This window comes from Giraffa tippelskirchi, chromosome 4 (genome assembly GCF_054371585.1).
Source record: "Giraffa tippelskirchi isolate mGirTip1 chromosome 4, T2T-mGirTip1v1.2.pri, whole genome shotgun sequence".
NCBI classification, from domain to species: Eukaryota; Metazoa; Chordata; class Mammalia; order Artiodactyla; family Giraffidae; genus Giraffa; species Giraffa tippelskirchi.
Genome location: NC_137278.1, coordinates 171,166,877 through 171,186,244, shown reverse-complemented (window position 1 = coordinate 171,186,244; position 19,368 = coordinate 171,166,877). Strand labels below are relative to the sequence as shown.

At 39.8% G+C, this 19,368-nt stretch overlaps 1 protein-coding gene across 31 annotated transcripts in view; it reads left to right on the top strand.

The window, feature by feature from the left end:
• Nucleotides 1-19,368, top strand: part of RBFOX2 (RNA binding fox-1 homolog 2) — a 289,290-nt gene that overhangs the window by 51,919 nt on the left and 218,003 nt on the right. The window contains exon 1 of one of the 31 annotated variants that reach the window (XM_081597025.1): nt 11,950-12,033. The exons of 27 other annotated variants lie outside the window; for them this stretch is intronic. In XM_081597025.1, coding sequence (XP_081453151.1) covers nt 11,992-12,033 — 42 coding nt within the window. In that variant the 5' untranslated portion in view covers nt 11,950-11,991. Of the gene's footprint in view, nt 1-11,949; nt 12,034-19,368 lie in introns of those variants that run through there. 3 more of the 31 variants (XM_081597047.1, XM_081597026.1, XM_081597051.1) reach the window with 3 other exon arrangements.

Here is a 19,368-nt window from a genome sequence, read left to right as displayed (position 1 = left end):
GGTTGCCATTTCGTTCTCCAGGGGATCTTCACTGCCCAGGTCTCCTGCGTTGGCAGGCGAGTTCTTTACCACTGAGCCACCAGGGAAGCCCCACATTTAATATGAAGTGGCCTTAATTTCATTTGCAGATGAGGAGGCCACACTTGCCCAGTGTCACAAAGCTAGTGTCAGACAGGTCCAGCCCATTTTGGGTCCAAAGGTGTTATATCTTCTTCCACTCTGAGTTGCATATGAGGCCTACACTCTTCTCAGAAATTCTTTTCTAAGGGGAATGTAGTGATTGACATTTTTTTAAAGATCATTTTTAAACTTATTTTTATTATCATCCTTGTCCCTTTTTAGGCATGCTAATTAACTTCATGCCTTTGATGTAAAGCTGACACTGGAGAGAGGAAGGAGGTGCACCAGTTGTTTACTATTCATAGGGAGACTTTGAGTCTTAAAAAGCTGCCTTTTTTTTTTTTAATTGGAATTTTTATGAGGGTGTTGGAGATTCACATGCAGTTGTACGACAGCTGCTTCCGAAATGGTGAGAAGGCAGAGGTTCTGATTTAGAGGTGGACAGACTCCTTTCCTGGTCTTCTGAGGCAGAGTGGAGGAAAACTAGATGGGGACCCTTGAGCCCTCTGCTCACTTTGGTGGCTGTCCGCTCTCTGGTTTGCGCACGTGTCAAACACTAGATATGCTCTAGCATGAGAAGCACCCAGTTTCAGTCCTTGGTTCAAGCAGGCCATGCCATGAAGCCTTGCTGATGTGTTTGGGCAGAGACAGGACTCAGAATGGAGGGCTAGATTGAGGGGGGTGGAGTCATCATAGACCTTGGGAGAAGTGAGTTGGAACTGATAGGAGTGAATCAACCAGGCATGTTTGGTTGGGATCACTAGGATGACTTCTTTCATTGTTTTCCTCTTAGCTTAGATGTCATCTTCCTAAGGAGGCCGTCTTTAACCTGAAGTACATCTACCACCATTTTTTTTTAAAAACACTGATTGTAATTTGTAACTAAATATTTGTTTGTTTACTTGGTTAAAGTATTTTCCCCCAGTTTGGCTATACTTATGAAGGCAAGGACTGTGCCCTTTTGTTATACTGTATATATGGAAACGACGCTAGTAGGTGTACATATCATAAAAGTTTGTTGAATGAATAAATTTCATGGGAAATTATAGTTCCTACTGAAAAGCTTAACTCCTGGTTGCCTTTTATTTTGCCTATTATTTTAGGTCAGAGTAGAGACTTGAAAACTTTCTGGATAAAAGAGTTTTAATCCCTTAGTATTCTTTTCTTCTTGTAATAAATTAGTAAACCACCTTATCTTGTGGTCATCACTTAGGTTCTGCTAATGGATTCTTGCATCATTTCAGAAAATATGTTTAAGGCTTAGAATCCCAGGCCATGAAGCCTCTGGTCCACCTTGACCTCTAAAATTAGCAGACTTCTTCGTTTCTCTCCTGTTCTACATGTTCAGAAGAGTAGCATAATTCTATTTTAATGCTTGTTACAAAAGAGAATAAAGAAAACTCGATGACTCTGGTTTAAAAACTCTCTGCTCATCTAAATTGGTTTACTGGCTCTTTAACTTCTTATCCTGGAATTGACGTTCCCTAAACTTATCTTTTTGAAGGGGTCACACTTGGCTTTTCCTTTTTAAGTAATCTTTATCCCCAAGTCCAGGAAGGAAAGGTTAAGTAATAGTGGGCAAGAAAATTAGAAAACAAAATAGGAAAAAAGTGTAGAGTTATGTGTGTGTGTGTGAGTGTGTATGTATGGGGGTGTGTGTGCTCAGCTGTGTTTAACTCTTTGCAACCCCATGGACTGTAGCCCACCAGGCTCCTCTGTCCATAAAATTTTCCAGGCAAAAATACTGGAGTGGGTTGCCATTTTCTTCTCCAGCGGATCTCTCCAACCAAAGCATCAAACTGGAGTCTCCTGCATTTCCTGTATTGACAGGTGAATTCTTTACCACTGTGCCACCTGGGAAGCCTTTGTTTGTATATACATATATATTTATTTTCCCCTTCTCTGCCACATTCTTCTGTAACTAGAATGACATGTTTTTTTTATTCTGGAAAAAATTGCATCTGTGGATTCAGCTATTTCTTTTAGGTAGTTGAGCTATAAAATACTGAAACTGTAGCTGTTAACTTTATTAGAGTTATTAGAGAGTCCCTTGGACTACAAGAAGATCAAATCAGCCCTGAATATTCATTGGAAAGACTGATGCCGAAGCTGAAACTCCAATACTTTGGATACCTGATGCAAAGAATTGACTCCTTAGAAAAGACCCTTATGCTGGGAAAGATTGAAGGCAGGAGGAGAAGGGGACGATAAAAGATGAGATGGTTGGATGGCATCACCAACTCGATGGACATGAGTTTGAGCAAGCTCCAGGAGTTAGTGTTGGATAGGGAAGCCTGGCGTGCTGTAGTCCAGAGGGTTGCAAAGAGTCAGACATGGCTGAGCGACTGAACTGACCTGAATCTTACTAGGGCATTTGGTCTACACTTTTGAAAGATGGTAAATGGTATGGTTTTTAGATGTGTGCATTGAAGCAGTAGAGCTTCCTGGGTAGCTCAGCTGGTAGAGAATCTGCCTATAATGCAGGAGACCCCAGTTCAATTCCTGGGTGAGGCGGTTTCCCTGGAAAACAGTTTCCCCTGGAAACTATCCACTCTAGTATTCATGGGTTTCCCTGGTGGCTCAGATGGTGAAGAATCTGCCTGCAGTGTGGGAGACCTGGGTTCTATCTCTAGGTTGGGAAGCTCCCCTGGAGGAGGGCATGGCAACCCACTTCAGTATTCTTGCGTGGAGAATCCCTGTGGACAGAGGAGCCTGGAGGGCTACAGTCCATGCAGTCTCAAAGAGTTGGACACGACTGAGCGACTAAGCACAGCACAGCACAGCACATTGAAGCAGTAGCCGTAATAAAGTAATTCTTTGTCCTTCTGTTCCTTCTTGTTGTTCAGTTGCCAAGTTGTGTCCAACTCTTTGCAACCCCATGGACTGCAGCAGGCAGGCTTCCCTGCCCTTCGCTCTCTCCCAGAGTTTGCTCAAATTCATGTCCTTTGAGTTGGTGATACTATCTAACCATCTCATCCTCTGCCACACTCTTCTGTCTTCAGTCTTTCCCAGCATTAGGATCTTTTTCAATGAGTTGTCTCTTTGCATTATGTGACCAACTATTGGAGTTTCAGCATCAGTCCTTCCAGTGAATATTCAGAGTTGATTTCCTTTAGGATTGACTGGTTTGATCTCCTTCCTGTCCAAGGGACTCTCAAGAGTCTTCTCCAGCACCACAGTTCACTGTTCCTTAGTGAAGCAGAAATGTGCTTGGAGAGTTGCGGGTGGTTGAAGATTGTTATTTTTGAGCTCTGACATCAGTCAGTTCAGTCGCTCAGTCATGTCCGACTCTTTGCGACCCTATGGACTGCAGCATGCCAGGCTTCCCTGTCCATCACCAACTCCTGAAGCTTGCTCAAACTCATGTCCATCGAGTTGGTGATGCCATCCAATGATCTCATCCTTTGTCATGCCCTTCTCCTCTTGCCTTCTGTCTTTCCCAGCAACAGGATCTTTTCCAAGGAGTTAGTTCTTTGCATCAGGTGGTGTTTGGAGTTTTCACCTTCAGCATCAATCCTTCCTCACAATTAATATTTAAGTGTTATGCTGCCAGCTAAGGTTAATATCATTTCTGGGCTACCAGAGCGTGCTGCAGCCCATGGGGTCGCAAAGAGTCAGACTCAACTTAATGACTGAACAACAACAAAGGTTAATATTCATTTAGGTCAGGACTCACCTCTTACATATCGCTTTTATCTCTTGTAACACCTAACACAGTCCTGGGTACATAAGAGGTGCTCAGTAAATTTAATTTAATGTGATCGTGTGTAACTCACAGATTGTTTGAGTTGATCTATGTTTTGGAGGAAAACTTCAGTTTTGCACTTTATATACATACATGGTGTGCCTGGAAATTTTTTAAATATGCATTTAAAATGTTACTTTATTAAAGTTTGTAGAGAAAATCTATGAGAATGTCTTCATGATATTCTTTACTTGAACCAGGACATGAATAATAACTGTAAAGGAAAAAATGATAGATTGACTACATTAGAATTCAGTTCAGTTCAGTCGCTCGGTCGTGTCTGACTCTTTGCGACCCCATGGACTGCAGCACGCCAGGCTTCCCTGTCCATCACCAACCCCCGGAGCTTATTCAAACTCAAGTCCATCGAATCAGTTAGCACTATCTTTTCATTAAAATGCACCATTAAGAAAATAAAAAGGCATACCACAGAGTAGGAGAAGATATTTGCAATATAGGTGCCTGGCTCAGATCCACAACATATAAATAACTTCTACAAATCAATATATAAAAGAGGTCCTATAAATCAATCTTTGAACAGGCCAGGAAAAAAAAAAAAACACGTAGGTAGGTACTTCACAAAAGATGGTATCCAAATGCCCCTGAAGTGGTTATCATCAAATTAATCTTCAGGATAAAGCAAATAACCACAGTGAGATGCTGCTACAGTAACTCCAGAATGACTGAAATGAAAAAGACAGACGTTACCAGGTGTTAATTCGGTTGTTCGGCATCAGGAGCCCTCACGCACTGCTAGTGAGGATGTTTGTTGGAACAACTTTGGAAAATAGGCAGTAGGAAATGTCTACCAAAGCTGAATGTAAGTGTGTCCTGTGATCAGCAATTCCACTCCAGATATACGCAACAGAAATGTGTACACATGTGCACCAAACAATATGTACAAGGAGGTACATAGCAGTGTTTTTAGTAATAGCCCCAAACTGGAAATAACACAGTTGCCTTTCAAAGATACTAAAATATTTTTCAGCAAGTTAAAATTATATTTATAAAGCAGAATACTTGACAGTATTGACAATGAATGAACTGTTGCTCTGTTAAACAGATGAAATGGTTTCACAAATATGATATGGAGTGTAAGAAGCCAGCCCCAAAGTACATAATGTGTGATTTCATTTATATGAAGCTTAAAAAAAGGCAGATTGAATCTGTGGTGTTACAGTCATTCCTGTGAGCTGGTAGGAGTGACTTTGCCAATGCCCTGGATGGATTTCCAGGGTGCTGATCAGTTCATTTCAGTCCAGTTCAGTCGCTCAGTTGTGTCCGACTCTTTGCGACCCTATGGCTGCAGCACACCAGGCCTCCCTGTCCATCACCAACTCCTGGAGTTTACTCAAACTCATGTGCATTGAATCGATGATGCCATCCAACCATCTCATCCTCTGTCGTCCCCTTCTCCTCCTGCCTTCAATCTTTCCCAGCATCAGGGTCTTTTCAGATGAGTCAGTTCTTCGCATCAGGTGGCCAGAGTATTGGAGTTTCAGCTTTAACATCAGTCCATCCAATGAATATTCAGGACTGATTTCCGTTAGGATGGATTGATTGGATCTCCTTGCAGTCCAAGGGACTCTCAAGAGTCTTCTCCAACACCACAGTTCAAAAGCATCAATTCTTCTGCGCACAGCTTTCTTTATAGTCCAACTCTCACATCCATACATGACTACTGGAAAAACCATAGCCTTGACAAGACGGACCTTTGTTGGCAAAGTAATGTCTCTGCTTTTTAATATGCTGTAATACTTTGGCTACCTCATGCGAAGAGTTGACTCATTGGAAAAGACCCTAATGCTGGGTAGGATTGGGGGCAGGAGGAGAAGGGGACGACAGAGGATGAGATGGTTGGATGGCATCACTGACTCGATGGACATGGGTTTGGGTAGACTCTGGGAGTTGGTGATGGACAGAGAGGCCTGGCATGCTGCAATTCATGGGGTTGCAAAGAGTCAGACACGACTGAGCGACTGAACTGAACTGAACTAGGTTGGTCATCACTTTTCTTCTAAGGAGTAAGCATCTTTTAATTTCATGGCTGCAGTCACCATCTGCAGTGTTTCCACTGTTTCCCCATCTATTTACCATGAAGTGATGGGATCAGATGCCATGATCTTCGTTTTCTGAATGTTGAGCTTTAAGCCAACTTTTTCACTCTCCTCTTTCACTTTCATCAAGAGGCTTTTTAGTTCTTCTTCACTTTCTGCCATAAGGGTGGTGTCATCTGCATATCTGAGGTTATTGATATTTCTCCCAGCAATCTTGATTCCAGCTTGTGCTTCATCCAGCCCAGCGTTTCTCATGATGTACTCTGCATAGAAGTTAAATAAGCAGGGTGTACTTGATGTAACAGCCTTGATGTACTTCTGATTTTTTTTCCCATTCATTTCTGTTTATATAGTCACTTCAGTAAAAAGTTTGCCTAAGAATTAGATTCCACTTTTGACCTGTGATTGCTTTAGCCTAAAGACGGCTTTTTCTCTCTCATACATTGTTGTTGTTGTTCAGTTGCTAAGTTGTGTAAACTCTTTGCAACCCCATGGACTGCAACATACCAGGCTTCCCTGTCCTTCACCATCTTCCTGAGTTTGCTCAAACTCATGTCCATTGAGTTGGTGATGCCATCCAAGCATTTTGTTCTCTGTTGTCAACCCTTTTCCTCCTGCCTTCAGTCTTTCTCAGCATCAGGGTCTCTCATACATACACTACTCCTTTGCCTGTCAAAATTGGCAGGTTGTGTGTATATTCAGTTGCTCAGTTGTATCCAACTCTTACACGCCATGGACTGTAGCCCACCAGGCTTCTCTGTCCATGGGATTTTCCAGGCAAGAATACTGGAGTGGTTTGCCATTCTCTCCTCCAGGGGATCTTCTCGACCCAGGGATTGAACCCATGTCTCTTGAGTCTCCTGCATTGGCAGGTGTATTCTTTACCACTGTGCCACTTGGGATACTTAGGTTGTGGGTACCCACATGCATTTAATGTGTTTATGTATTAGAGATGTTGTATAGACATGAAGATGCTTCTTTTATTAATGTAAATATGCTTGTTAAATAGTCAACCCACCGAGTTTCAAATGATGAATCAACTCCACTGATCAATCACTGTTTAAACCAGTTCTCTGAGAAGAATAAGGAAACTTTCGCTCTGCCTCACAGAACAGCAAAATGGGAATTTGCTCTACAAATAAAAGAACCTCTTCATTAAATGTTCTCAGTCACTGAAGGCTTCATTTTCAGAAGAATGCACCTCCTTTTAACCTTTATTCTTTTTACAAAATTAAGATGTAATTGAAATATAACATTGAAATATGTATATGTAGCAAATGATCATTATAATATGGCTAGTTAACATCCATCACCACACAAAATTTTTTTCTTGTGATAAGAATTTTTAAGATCTGTACTCTCTTAACATGGAGAAGGAAATGGCAACCCACTCCAGTATTCTTGCTTGGAGAATCCCAGGGACAGAGGAGCCTGGTGGGCTGCCATCTATGCGGTCGCACAGAGTCGGACACGACTGAAGTGACTTAGCAGCAGCAGCATACTCTCTTAACAACTTTCAGATATATAGTACAGTATAATTAACTGTAGTCATCATGCTGTCTGTTTACATCCCCATTTTTTATTTACTTTATAACTGACAGTTTGTACCTTTTGACCACCTTCCCCCATCTCTCACCCCAACCACCAATCTGTTCTCTGTTAGGATTTTTGTTTTGTTTTGTTTGTTTAAGTTTGCCCATGTAAGTGAGATCTTACAGTGTTTATCTTTCTCTGTGTGAATTTTTTCACTTACCCTCATGCCCTCAAGGTTCATCTTTGTTGTTGCAGACATCAAGATTTCCTTCTTTTTATAGCTGAATAATATTCTATTGTATATATTTATACATCACATTTTCTTCATTCATTCATCTATCAGTGGATACTTGGGTTGTCTCCATGTCTTGGCTTTTGTAAATAATGCTGCAGTGAGCTTGGGCATGTGGATACTTTTAGAATTAGTACAGTGCTTTTGTTTCTTTCGGATAAATACCCAGACATGGAATTGCTAGATCATATGGTAGTCCTATTTTTAATTTTTTGAGGAACCTCCATACTGTTTTCCATAGTGTGTGCAGCAGTTAACATTCCCACCAGCAGTGCACAAAGGGTCCCTTATCTCCACATCTTTGCCAACACTTGTTATTTCTTGTATTTCTGATAATAGCCATCCTACCAGGTGTGAGATGATACTTCATTGAGGTTTTGACTTGCATTTCCCTGATGATCTGTGAATGTTGAGCAGCTTTTCATGTACCTGTTGGTCATCTGTAGGTTTTCGTTGGAAAAATGTCTATTTAGATCCCCTTCTCATTTTATAATCAGATTGTTGTTTTGCTATTGAGTTGTATGGGTTCTTTATATATTTTGGATATTAACCCCACCAGATACGGGTTCTCTATGTGTTTTGGTTATTAACCTCATCTGATATTATATATTGTCAGATATATGATTTGCAAATCTCTTCTTCTGTACGGTAGGTTGCCTTTTCATTTTGTTGGTGGTTTCTTTTTTGCTGTGGAGAGGCTTTTTATTGACCTTTATCATGGCAACTAAAAAGATAGGAACTCTTCACATGATATTAAAAAAATTTCCCTCCTTTACTCTGGAAGTTAACTCACAGTAAGGCAGTTTAGGAAAACCTAACCTGGTTGAGGTAGAAAATCCTGTTGCATTGACTTCTCCCAGTAGGTCATCTCTCTCAGCTCTCAGTCTGGCCTAGTTAAATACTTGAAAGTCCTCCTAAGTTTTCCATCTTGTCTTCTGACCATACCATCGTAAAAATGCATTCTCTCTCCCTGGAAGGCCCTTACCTATCTCAGGGAACTCCTGAAATTCCTTTCCCATGATGCTTGCTAGAGGTCCCCATGTCTCTCATGTCCTCTCACTTTACCATATATATTCGTCTCTGCCATGTCACATGCCACACATAACTATTTATTTGTCTTCTGGTACTAGCCTTTTGAGATTTATCAACTGACCTGTGGTAGAGGTTCAATAAATATTGAAAGGATGAATGATTGGGCATATTTTCTGAAAGACAATAGCTGTTCTCTGCAGATTAGAAATTAATTATAACATTTGATATTGTTAGATACTTTTTAACTTTCTTCAGAAGTAGTGATACTTTGTGTTAATTTTTCAGTAAACCCAGGAGTGTGTATTTACAGCAGAGGGCATATTGTGACAGGAGGAGAGAGTGATGCTAACTGGTTCACATGGGTATCAGACATGTAACCTTGGCCTGTTTAGCATTGTCCTCTAACAGCTGATAGAATTTTAGTGGAATCCCTGGAGAAACACTTTGAAATGTTCTGGTTCTATGTGCAGAATTTAGAAATCATAAATCTAACGTATAGATCTTGACTGCATAGGGTTTACAGATTAAAGCCAGCAGATGAGACTGTGTCAGCATCAGAATGTTATAATTGGGCCAGTGTAGGCATTAGTCAGTGATAATTTTGTTCATCTCGAATATTATAAAGTTAAATTCCAGAATATGTTATCTGAAGTTTTATCATTTCACTTCAGCATGTAATTTCTCAAGCCAATTTTAATTTTAAAAGATGTGAGTAGAATCGTTACCATTTGTCCAGAAGTTTAGACTAATAGGATTAGATTAAGAAATGAATAGGTATGGAGTGCCTGCTCAGGGTTTAAAACTGTTAGTGTTAGCTAAAAAGTGTGACTTTGACCTTGATGTTAAGCAGCCTGTATTTTATTGATGATATAAGAAAACACAGATTCACAGTGATTTCTGACTGTTTCTTTCCACCCCCAACTGTCTATAAATGGGAGGCCAAGCAGAAAAGATACAGGCTGTGAGTTCAAACCGATCCAGGTTAGAATCTTGGCTTTTAAAAAAATTAAATAATGAGTTATATGATCGTGGTCACATTGACATCTCTGGAATTGTTGTTTCTCTGTGTGCTAAGAGAGGTAAGAATATATGCAACTTGTAGTTTTTTATTTATTTTTTAGAGTTAATAACAGTCCATATAAAACCTCTGGCATATGATAAGTGCACTTTAATGGGTGTTTGAATGAAAGGGGTAGATAAACACAGTTTTATTTGCAGTAAGTCAGCTTAGTCCAGGCCACTGTTGATAGATTTCGTGATGATAGCTAATGTAAGTCAAGCTCTGTAGTTGATTGGATGGGCAGTCTTGGAAACTGTGCTTCAATCTTCCCATTGTGGAGTAGAGTAAGTGACCTTCTGTTTGTTTTTAAGAGCATTAAGGGGAATTGTTAGAAGAGGGTTCATCATATTTAGCCTGTGGAACCATCTGACCAGGCAATAGTTTGTTACGTAATAGTTTGTTATGGAGTCCACATGGAGTGAGATAAGGAAGCAGAAATCTCAGAGATGGACATATCACGCTGTGTTCCTCTTCCATCTCCTCCTCCCCTTATCCGTCTCCGCATGTGAGTTTCAGTTGTTTATTAGCAAATACTATGTCCTTTGCTGTCCTGTGTAGCAGTTGTGAAGCTTATTCTGGATGCCTGTGTGTTAACTAGTGGGGCACTTGGACTTTGCTGAAAGTTCCAAATTGTTTAAATTCTGTTTGGGGCAAATGACTATTTCTTATTGCATGAAATAATTTTCCTTTCATGTCTGTTTTTTCACTGGAGAGTTGGTGCCCTGGAGCAGAGTCCCTGCCCTGCAAACCCAAAACACAGTTTTTCTGGGTGTGTCTTATTTTAATCCAATCCCTTTTATACTATAAGGCTCTGACCTGCTTGGAGCCTTATACTTGGTTACAATAAATGCTTTGTCCTTTAGAGTCATACATGACTGGCCACTGGGTTGACTCAGCGTTTAGCTATCAAATATGGCTCTGAGAAAAAGTTACTTCCCTAGAAATGGGCAGCTGCACTGGAAAATGAAACCTTGGTCCATATTGAGTCATTTAGGGAAAGTGAGTGGCAGTTTCAAATTTCAAGTTAGGACTATGCAAAGAAAGGGCAGGGCAAGCTCCAAAGTTGAGAACTAGTCAAAAATCAGCTAGATTTTACTAGAAGTAGAGACCTTTGGGGGAGCTTTCTGTGATTCAAGAAATTATGTGTACTTTGTGCTGTATCTGTGATTATGAAACGATAATTTTTTAGAAGTTGGCATGTTCTTCCTTTGTGGATCATTGATTTCCATTAATGTCCACAAGAATTTCACTACTACTGAGATGTCAGCTTACTCTCTGTTCAGTCCCTTTGGCCCAGGGACTTAAACTACTTTACATTAATTTTGTCAGTAGTTCTTATAACATCCCTGTGTGGGAGCTTCTTTTGAAGTGAGGGATGTCAGAACTTGCTTCAGTTTACATAGCAGGTCAGTCTCTGGGATGGAAAATTTGACCCAGGATTTGTGGTTCTAGGATTAGCATGTTTGGTCCCTGAAGTGTGCAGTCTTTCAACTTCATTTCTCTCCTCTTTTCCTCCTCCTGTTTTCCCTCTGCTGGAGGAAATAATATCAAGCAAATAGGAAGAAAATTGGTCTTCTAAGTGGATAGAGACTTAGGAATTCTGCCTCTAGGCACAGAGTTTGGGATCCTTGGCTTGGGATGGAAGGAAACAGCAGAAGACTGATACCTCAGTCTGTGACATGTCCTAACTGGTTTTTTGACCTATGTGTAGTTTTATTTTTGTTCTTTTGCAAGAAGAGGAGGCTGTGAGAATTTTCTCTGTGCCAGCCTTATATGTGGGATGGTCCAGATGTTTTTAATGCTTAGCAGATACCATTACTTGCTTTGGGTTGGGGGCCAGAGAGGAGGGGGTGAAGCAGCCACTTTGGGGTGGGGTTGGAAGGAGGAGGGTGGAATGCAGGAAGGAGGATATTTCTCTGTGTTTTCTTAGTCATAGGACTCTGAATCCCAAGTAGCTAAATTTAGCACAGGTTCCTGTTGAAAGCATCATTTTTTGGGGGCGGGTGGTGAGGGGAGAACGGAAAACCTTTTTGTGTATCCTGCTCCATGAAGCCAATAGGGAAGCAGGAGGAGGTGAGGTTGCCATGGAGATGGTAGCTGTGTGCAAGGGGAGAGCAGCAGGGTTTAGAATTCCAGGAAGGAAGAGAGAGTGATGTCATCAGATTCCATGGACCAGCCCAGGAACCCCTGTGAGGTTGGTGGGGAGTTGGGTGTGCGTGGGGGGTGGTGGATGGGAGTTTGTGCAAGGGAATTGTGGCTTCACTAAGGTGTGGGGAGTCCATTTCAAGCAGAGAGGTTGGTTGTGTGGAATCGTGCTGATCTGCGTTAATGCCTGCTTTTTAAAAATCTGTAAATCATTCTGAATTTGCAGAATATTTTCTTTGTTGAAAGAATATAGTCATGTAACAAAGGAGCTAATCTGGATGTAGAAATATAATACCTTTTTAGAGTTCTGTTCCCTGTAGTATTTGTGTGTGCTTTTATCCCTTGTATGTGAGGGTATTTGTGCACCTATTTTGGATCTATAGTTGCCTTTGTAGGATGCCTTTTATGGTGCTGCATGCAGTTCAGTGCTTTATTATTAATGCTTGATTGTTGTATTTATTTTTCTATGAATGGGTGTGTATAAATAAAGCACAGTGTTTATTTTTTAAAAATCTGGAAGAAAAACCACTGCTTTTGGAGCAGAAAACTACATGCTTCAGGATAGTCATTCTGAACATACGCGTGCGTGTCTGTACTGATGCTGAAGGGCAGATGTGTTTCTTTTGGAATGACTGAGGGGCCAAATATTCTAAAAAACAAATACAACTGAATCTGTGCATCCAGGTGAATATTGTCCTTCAAAATAGTTACTTTGACTGTGGTGATATAACCACTGCGCAAAACATAAAAAACTCTCCTTTGGAATCAGCTTCAGAGATGAGTGATGAGGAAAACATTTTTAATATCTGACACTGCATTTTTTATTTAAAAAGAATACCCAGCTTGATCAGATGCTGGCTTTCTTTGAATTGGCTTTTCCTGATTTGGGGTTGTCAAAAAATCAAATCTGTGTTCAAATGATGAGCTTTTGTCCCAGTTAAGGATATTTAAAGTCATAGGTTTAGTTTCTGAAGGCATTTTCATTTTCAGATCAAAAACTCGTAGATTATGTAATTTAGCAGTGGCTACATGATTGATGACAGCATATGAGGAAGAAGAGTGTTCTGTGGTGTGTCTGAGGGCACAGATTGAGGAGCCAGATTGACTTAGGTCTGCAGTACTCAATCACTGACCTTGGACAGGTAGCAGTCTCATGGTGCATTGGTTTCCTTATGTCTGAAACAGGGGTGGTAGTGCTATGAGTACCAACCTTACAGTGTGGTGCTGAGGGTAAGTAAACTAATACGAGAAACACTTAAACATTTAGTATATGCTCAATCAGTGCTTGCTTTGGCTTTTGTCATTAATAATTATACATTTCTTTGAATTACAAATTATGAAGTAGATGATTTCAGACACCTCTGAACGTCCAGGAGGGAGGGCCTTGGGAATCTGTAATTGTTCAGTGATTCCCAGATGATTGTGAAGAGCAGCCAGGTTTGAGAACCACTGCGTTTAATCTGCTTTGAGTATGGCCCCAGCACTAGACGTGTCATCATTTCCTGAGATTTTACTAGAAATACAGTCTCAGGTACCCCACCAAATCCACTGAATCAAAATCTGCATTTTTAACAGAATACCCTGCAGTGACCTGTATGCATGTTAAAATTTAAGAAACACTGATTTTCTTCTACCAATGAGGTGATAACTCCAAGTTAAAAGATAGATTGTGCTCATGCTTCTTCTCAGTCATATTCTACTTTTTGTGACCCCATGGACTATTGCTCCCCAGGCTCATCTGTTGATGGAATTTTCCAAGCAAGAATACTGGAGTGGTTTGCCATTTCCTACTCCAAGGAATCTTCCCAACCCAAGGATCAAACCTGCGTCTCTTGTATCTCCTGCATTGGCAGGTAGATTCTTTACCACTGCGCCACCTGGGAAGCCCCCTCCTCCCCCCGAAATTGGATTATCTCTGTTACTCTCATTGGTAGAAGAGAAACAGTCAGGCTAAGCCAGTTTGAGCTTGCACTTCCCTTCCCTGTTGCCTAACCTGGAAATAAACACTTTTCTGGACTAAATCACCGAGTAATGGAAAGAATAGAGTTATACTTGTGCCTCTGGCCCACCACTTATTAGCTGTTTGGCCTTGATCTTGTCATTCATCCTCTCTGAATCTCAGTGTCCTCAGCTGATCATGGAAATAACACCTAGACCATGAAATAATGGAGTAGAGCTTGTTCAAGAATTAAGGTGTGATGAGATCTGATAGAGACAGCCCTTTCATGAATTCATAGTAATTGACCATATGTTTTAGGAATTGAAGTTTGTGTGCTCTTTTAAAAAATTGCTGTTTTAAAAAAAAAACCACCACAAATTCAGATGATTTCATTTGAAGTCTTTTAGGCTAGTTCCAAGCAAGAATTGACATGGCATTTATCAGAAGATCTTTGAATTGTAATGAGCATTATCTTCTTTCTGACCAGGAAATTTATAGGATAAGAGGAAGTTTGGGGACTTGCTCTGGGGACACCAGAAGTAGATGGGGCAGAGTTTGGGTCAGAGGATTGTCAGTTGTAGACAGTAGGGCATTGGAAGCAACAGCGAGAGTAGGAAACAGACCCATTGTCACTCAGCCATGCATATCTTAGGGGACTGAGAGGTAAGGGAGGATTGTGAACTCAAAGTATATAATAAAAATTGTTATAATAGCTTTCCTCTAGAGGGTGGTACGGTGCTTTGTATATATTATGCCTAATCTTAACTTCCCTACAAGGTGTAGGCATAATAGATCAGCGAGGTTGAGTAATTTGCCCTAAGTCACTCAGCTAATAGCAACAGAGCTGAATCATGTTGAATAGTAATGTGAGTGATGAAATGATTATAAAAGTGAAATTGAAATAGGTATTGTATGCCAGTTAAAATACAATTTATTATGTCTGTGTTGACCTTTTGGGCTAAAGGATTAGCCTGTCTCAAAGGAATTTTGGAATGCTGCAGAGTTATCCTTTGGGGATATATTTCCTTTATACTCTTGAGGCTAATTTAGAGGGATTTTTGTTTGTTTGTTTGTTTGATTTTAAGTCTTCAGTTCAGCAAAATAGCAGTTTCAACTGAATATCACAACACAAGAGTTGTTTGACCGTGGGATTTTGACCTTGACCCATGATAAGAGATCCATTTTACATGACAGGCTAGTATAGTTAGGTGTTTATATATGTGACCAAAACACATTTCATGGAATAATTCTTACCCTTATTCCCTGGTGGCTCAGACGATAAAGTGTCTGTCTGCAATGCAGGACACCCGGGTTCGATCCCTGGATTGGGAAGATCCCCTGGAGAAGGAAATGGCAGCCCACTCCAATATTCTTGCCTGGAAAAGCCCATGGACGGCAGAGCCTGGTAGGCTACCGTCCATGCGGTTGCAAAGAGTCGGACACGACTGAGCGACTTCACTTTATTATTAAAACATGAGGTACTTGATTCTTTCTGTTGAAAAATTCTATTGTAGTCCAGTATACTGATCTTAAAAAGTGTCCATGGACAGCTCCCCCCCCCCCATCCCCTGCCCTGCAAGGTGCACCAGAACCTTTTAGGAGGTCTTCAAGGTCAAAACTCTTCATAACATTAAGATGTTCTTTGCCTTTCCTACTATGTTGACATTTGCACTGATGTATAAGCAATGATGGGTTATCCTAGTGTGAGTCAAGGCACTGGCACCAAACTGTACTGGTTAGTAGTCATTATTTTTTTTCCACCACCACAGTCTTGCACTTAAAGGAGAGGGGGGAAGAAGCCAGTTTCATTGCTGTCATATAATGAAATGTGTCAATATTGAGAAGATCTTTATAATTTAGTGAACCAGTATTTTATAAATGAGCAATGCATGATGTTACATAATCATGATAGGTAAAAAAATTGTTCAAAATACAGGACACGCCAATGGATTTTATGAAAAATTCACTGATATGCATTGCCACACTGCAAGTAACTTTTAAGGAACTGTCACTTTGCAAGTTTTGATATTATATTAAGGAAGAATATCCATAGATATGTGAAAGTACTCCTACTTTTTACAAACACGTATCTGTAGGAGGCCAAATTTTCTTCATATTCTTTCATCAAAATAAAATATCACAACAGATTGAAAGCGAAGCAGGTATCTTAGCCATCTTCTATTAAGTTGGCTGTGAAAGATATTTTCAGAAAAATGTATGACAGTAGCACTGTTCTCAGTACATTTTTTTGTATGTTTCTTTCCTTTAAATTTATTTTTAATCGGAGGCTAATTGCTTTGCAATATTGTTTTGGTTTCTGCCATATATCTACATGAATCAGCCATAGGTATACATATGTCCTCTCCCTCTTGGACCTCCCTCCCACCCCTGTAGATTGTCACATAGCACTGGCTATCTATTTTCCATATGGTAATGTATATATTTCAATATACATTGTATATGTTGTCCCACCCTCTCCGTCCCCAACTGTGTCCACAAGTCTGTTCTTTATGTCTGCGTCACCATTGCTGCCCTGCTACCATCTTTTCTAGATTCCATATATATGTGTTAATATATGATATTTGTTTTTCTCTTTCTCACTTATTTCACTCTGTATAATAGGCTCTGGGTTCATCCACCTCATTAGAACTGACTCAAATGTGTTCCTTTTTATAGCTGAATACTATTTCATTGTATATATGTACCACAACTTTTTTATCCATTCATCTGTTGATAGACATCTAGATTGCTTTCGTATCCTAGCTATTGTAAATCGTGCTGCAGTAACATTGGGGTAGATGTGTCTTTTTCAATTATGGTTTCCTCAGGGTTTAAATGCCCAGGAGTGGGTTTGTTGGGTCGTGAAGTGAAGTGAAGTGAAAGTCACTCAGTTATGTCCGACTCTTTTCGGCTGCATGGACTATAGTCCATGTAATTCTCCAGGGGATCTTCCCCAACACAGGGATCGAACCCAGGTCTCCTGCATTGCAGATGGATTCTTTTCCAGCTGAGTTGGGTCATATGTTAGTTTTATTCCTAGTTTTTTAAGGAATCTCCATACTGTTCTCCATAGTGACTGTATCAAAATACAGTTGATTTTTGTAAAAACTTTCATGTTAGCATAGTGGTTTATTACTGATATTTTAAAATGAATTAACAAATAGTTTTAAAACTACAGTTTTAGATTCTAATAGGCAAATACTAATCTTTATTAACTCCCATAAACAAAAGTTCTCTGGAATCTCTTGTAATTTTTAAGAGTATAAAGAGATTCAAAGACCCAAAAGTTTGAGAACTGCTGCTTTAACTTTTGTTTTTATAATAATGATTGAGATCTCTTAAATCAATCATGAATGGGTCTTGACTCAGTTTGAAAGTATACTGAGCCAGATAGGAATTGCATTGTGAAGGCAAGGAGGACTTTGCTCGATTTTACTTGAGTTGAGTTGATGTGGGAGAACACCCTTAGGTGTGAAGTCATTTGAGTAAAGTTTAGATCTTCAAACCCATCCAGATCTTGCCTCCTGTGATGTCCCTTCTTTGTGATTTCTTCATGATTTTCTCATTCCATCGTCAACCTTGTACACTTGTTCCCTCTGGGCCTAATATTTACATTTTATTGCATGATTCATGTTGTGCTTGTTTACATGCCTGTCTCTCTGACTAGTGACTACGAGTTCCTCGAGAAAAGAATCAGTAACTTATTTGTCTTTCTGTTTCTACCATAGTGCCAGACACGTGAATGTCCCTCAGTAAATGTTTGTTGAGGGAATAAATAAATAGGGAGAAAAAAGAAATGAACAGGTGAGGCCACATTTTAGAGTGTTTGGAACTTGATCATGTAAGCAGTGGAGAGCCGTTAGTATGGGAGTGCTGTGAGTGGTTTTGTCAAATTAACCCTGGCCGTGGTGAGAAAACTGGGAAGAGGTGGATTAAGGCTGCTGGACTAGCTAAGAAACTGTTACAGTTATTTAGGCTTGATTCAGGTGACCCAGGCCTGGAGTAAGGTAAATGCTTTTGCTGTAGGTAATGAAAGATGTTTCCTGAGGAATACTTTCAAAAACAGAAACCTGATAATATCCATTTTACCTAATGTTTGTTGCATACTTATAACATTCTGAGTACTGTGTTAAAGGCTTTATGTGTATTATCTCATTTAATTTTTACAGAATCCTTGAAAGTGTTAGCTGCTCAGTTGTGTCCGACTCTTTGCGACCCCATGGACTGTACCCCACCAGGCTTCTCTGTCCATGGGATTCTCCAGGCAAGAATACTAGAGTGGGTTGCCATTCCTTTCTCCAGGGAATCTTCCCCTCCCCAGGGATCAAACCCGGATCTCCTGCCTTGCAGGCAGATTCTTCACCATCTGAGACACCATCAGTGAACCTATTGGTTCAAATAAAAAGGCCTATTTTTTGATGGTTTTGAGTGAAAATAATATGTATTCATTGTTGAAAAATTAGAAAATACAGATAGGGAAAAGAAAAAAATACATATACCACTCTATAAACCCGCCTCAACACCAAGACATATGATCACTAAACATTTTGGGATACATCCTTCTAGACTTAAGAGAAAAAATAAGTTATGTATATGTGCTGTAAATGCCTGAATATGAGGAAACCCTGAATATAAGGCTTTAAATTGTTTTTCCATTGAAAAGACCAGCCTACCAAAATATGTAAATTTTTAGGGATGTTGATGAAATAGGCAAATGTCTTTAAAATATTGATTATATTTGTGCATGCATGCTATTCAAAGTAATATATAATATTATTTCATAATTATAATATAGTTATAATAACTATACTGTATAGTAATGTTATAATTTTATTTTCTATGGGTTTTAGAAGAAAATTTATACATACCCTACTGCATCAGTTATACATACTCTACTGTATCATATCCTAGAACCACCTTGAGTTTTCAGATAGTTTTCTAGGGTGTATATGGAGATAGAACACAGTTTTGAATCTATGTCTATTGTAGTCACTGTTGATTTTTTTTTTCAAGCTACAAGTACCCATGCAAATAGCATCATTATCGCCATATTATATACTGTAGTGCTTTGCAAAAATTTTTTTTGAGATGAGATTCATATAACATGTAAATTAACCTTTTAAAAGTGAACCGTTTGGTTTTCTTTAGTACATTCACATATGGTACAGCCACCACCCCTTCTAGTTCCAAACATTTTTATCACCCCAAAACAACCCCACACCTGTTAAGCAGTCACTTTCCCCTTCCTTCCAGTCTCTGGAAACCACCAATCTGCTTTCTGCCTCTAGAAATTTGCTTATTCTTGATATTTCATATTAATGGAGTTGCATAATACAACAGACTGGTTCCAAATAGGAAAAGGAGTACGTCAAGGCTGTATATTGTCACCCTGCTTATTTAACTTACATGCAGAGTACATCATGAGAAACGCTGGGCTGGAAGAAA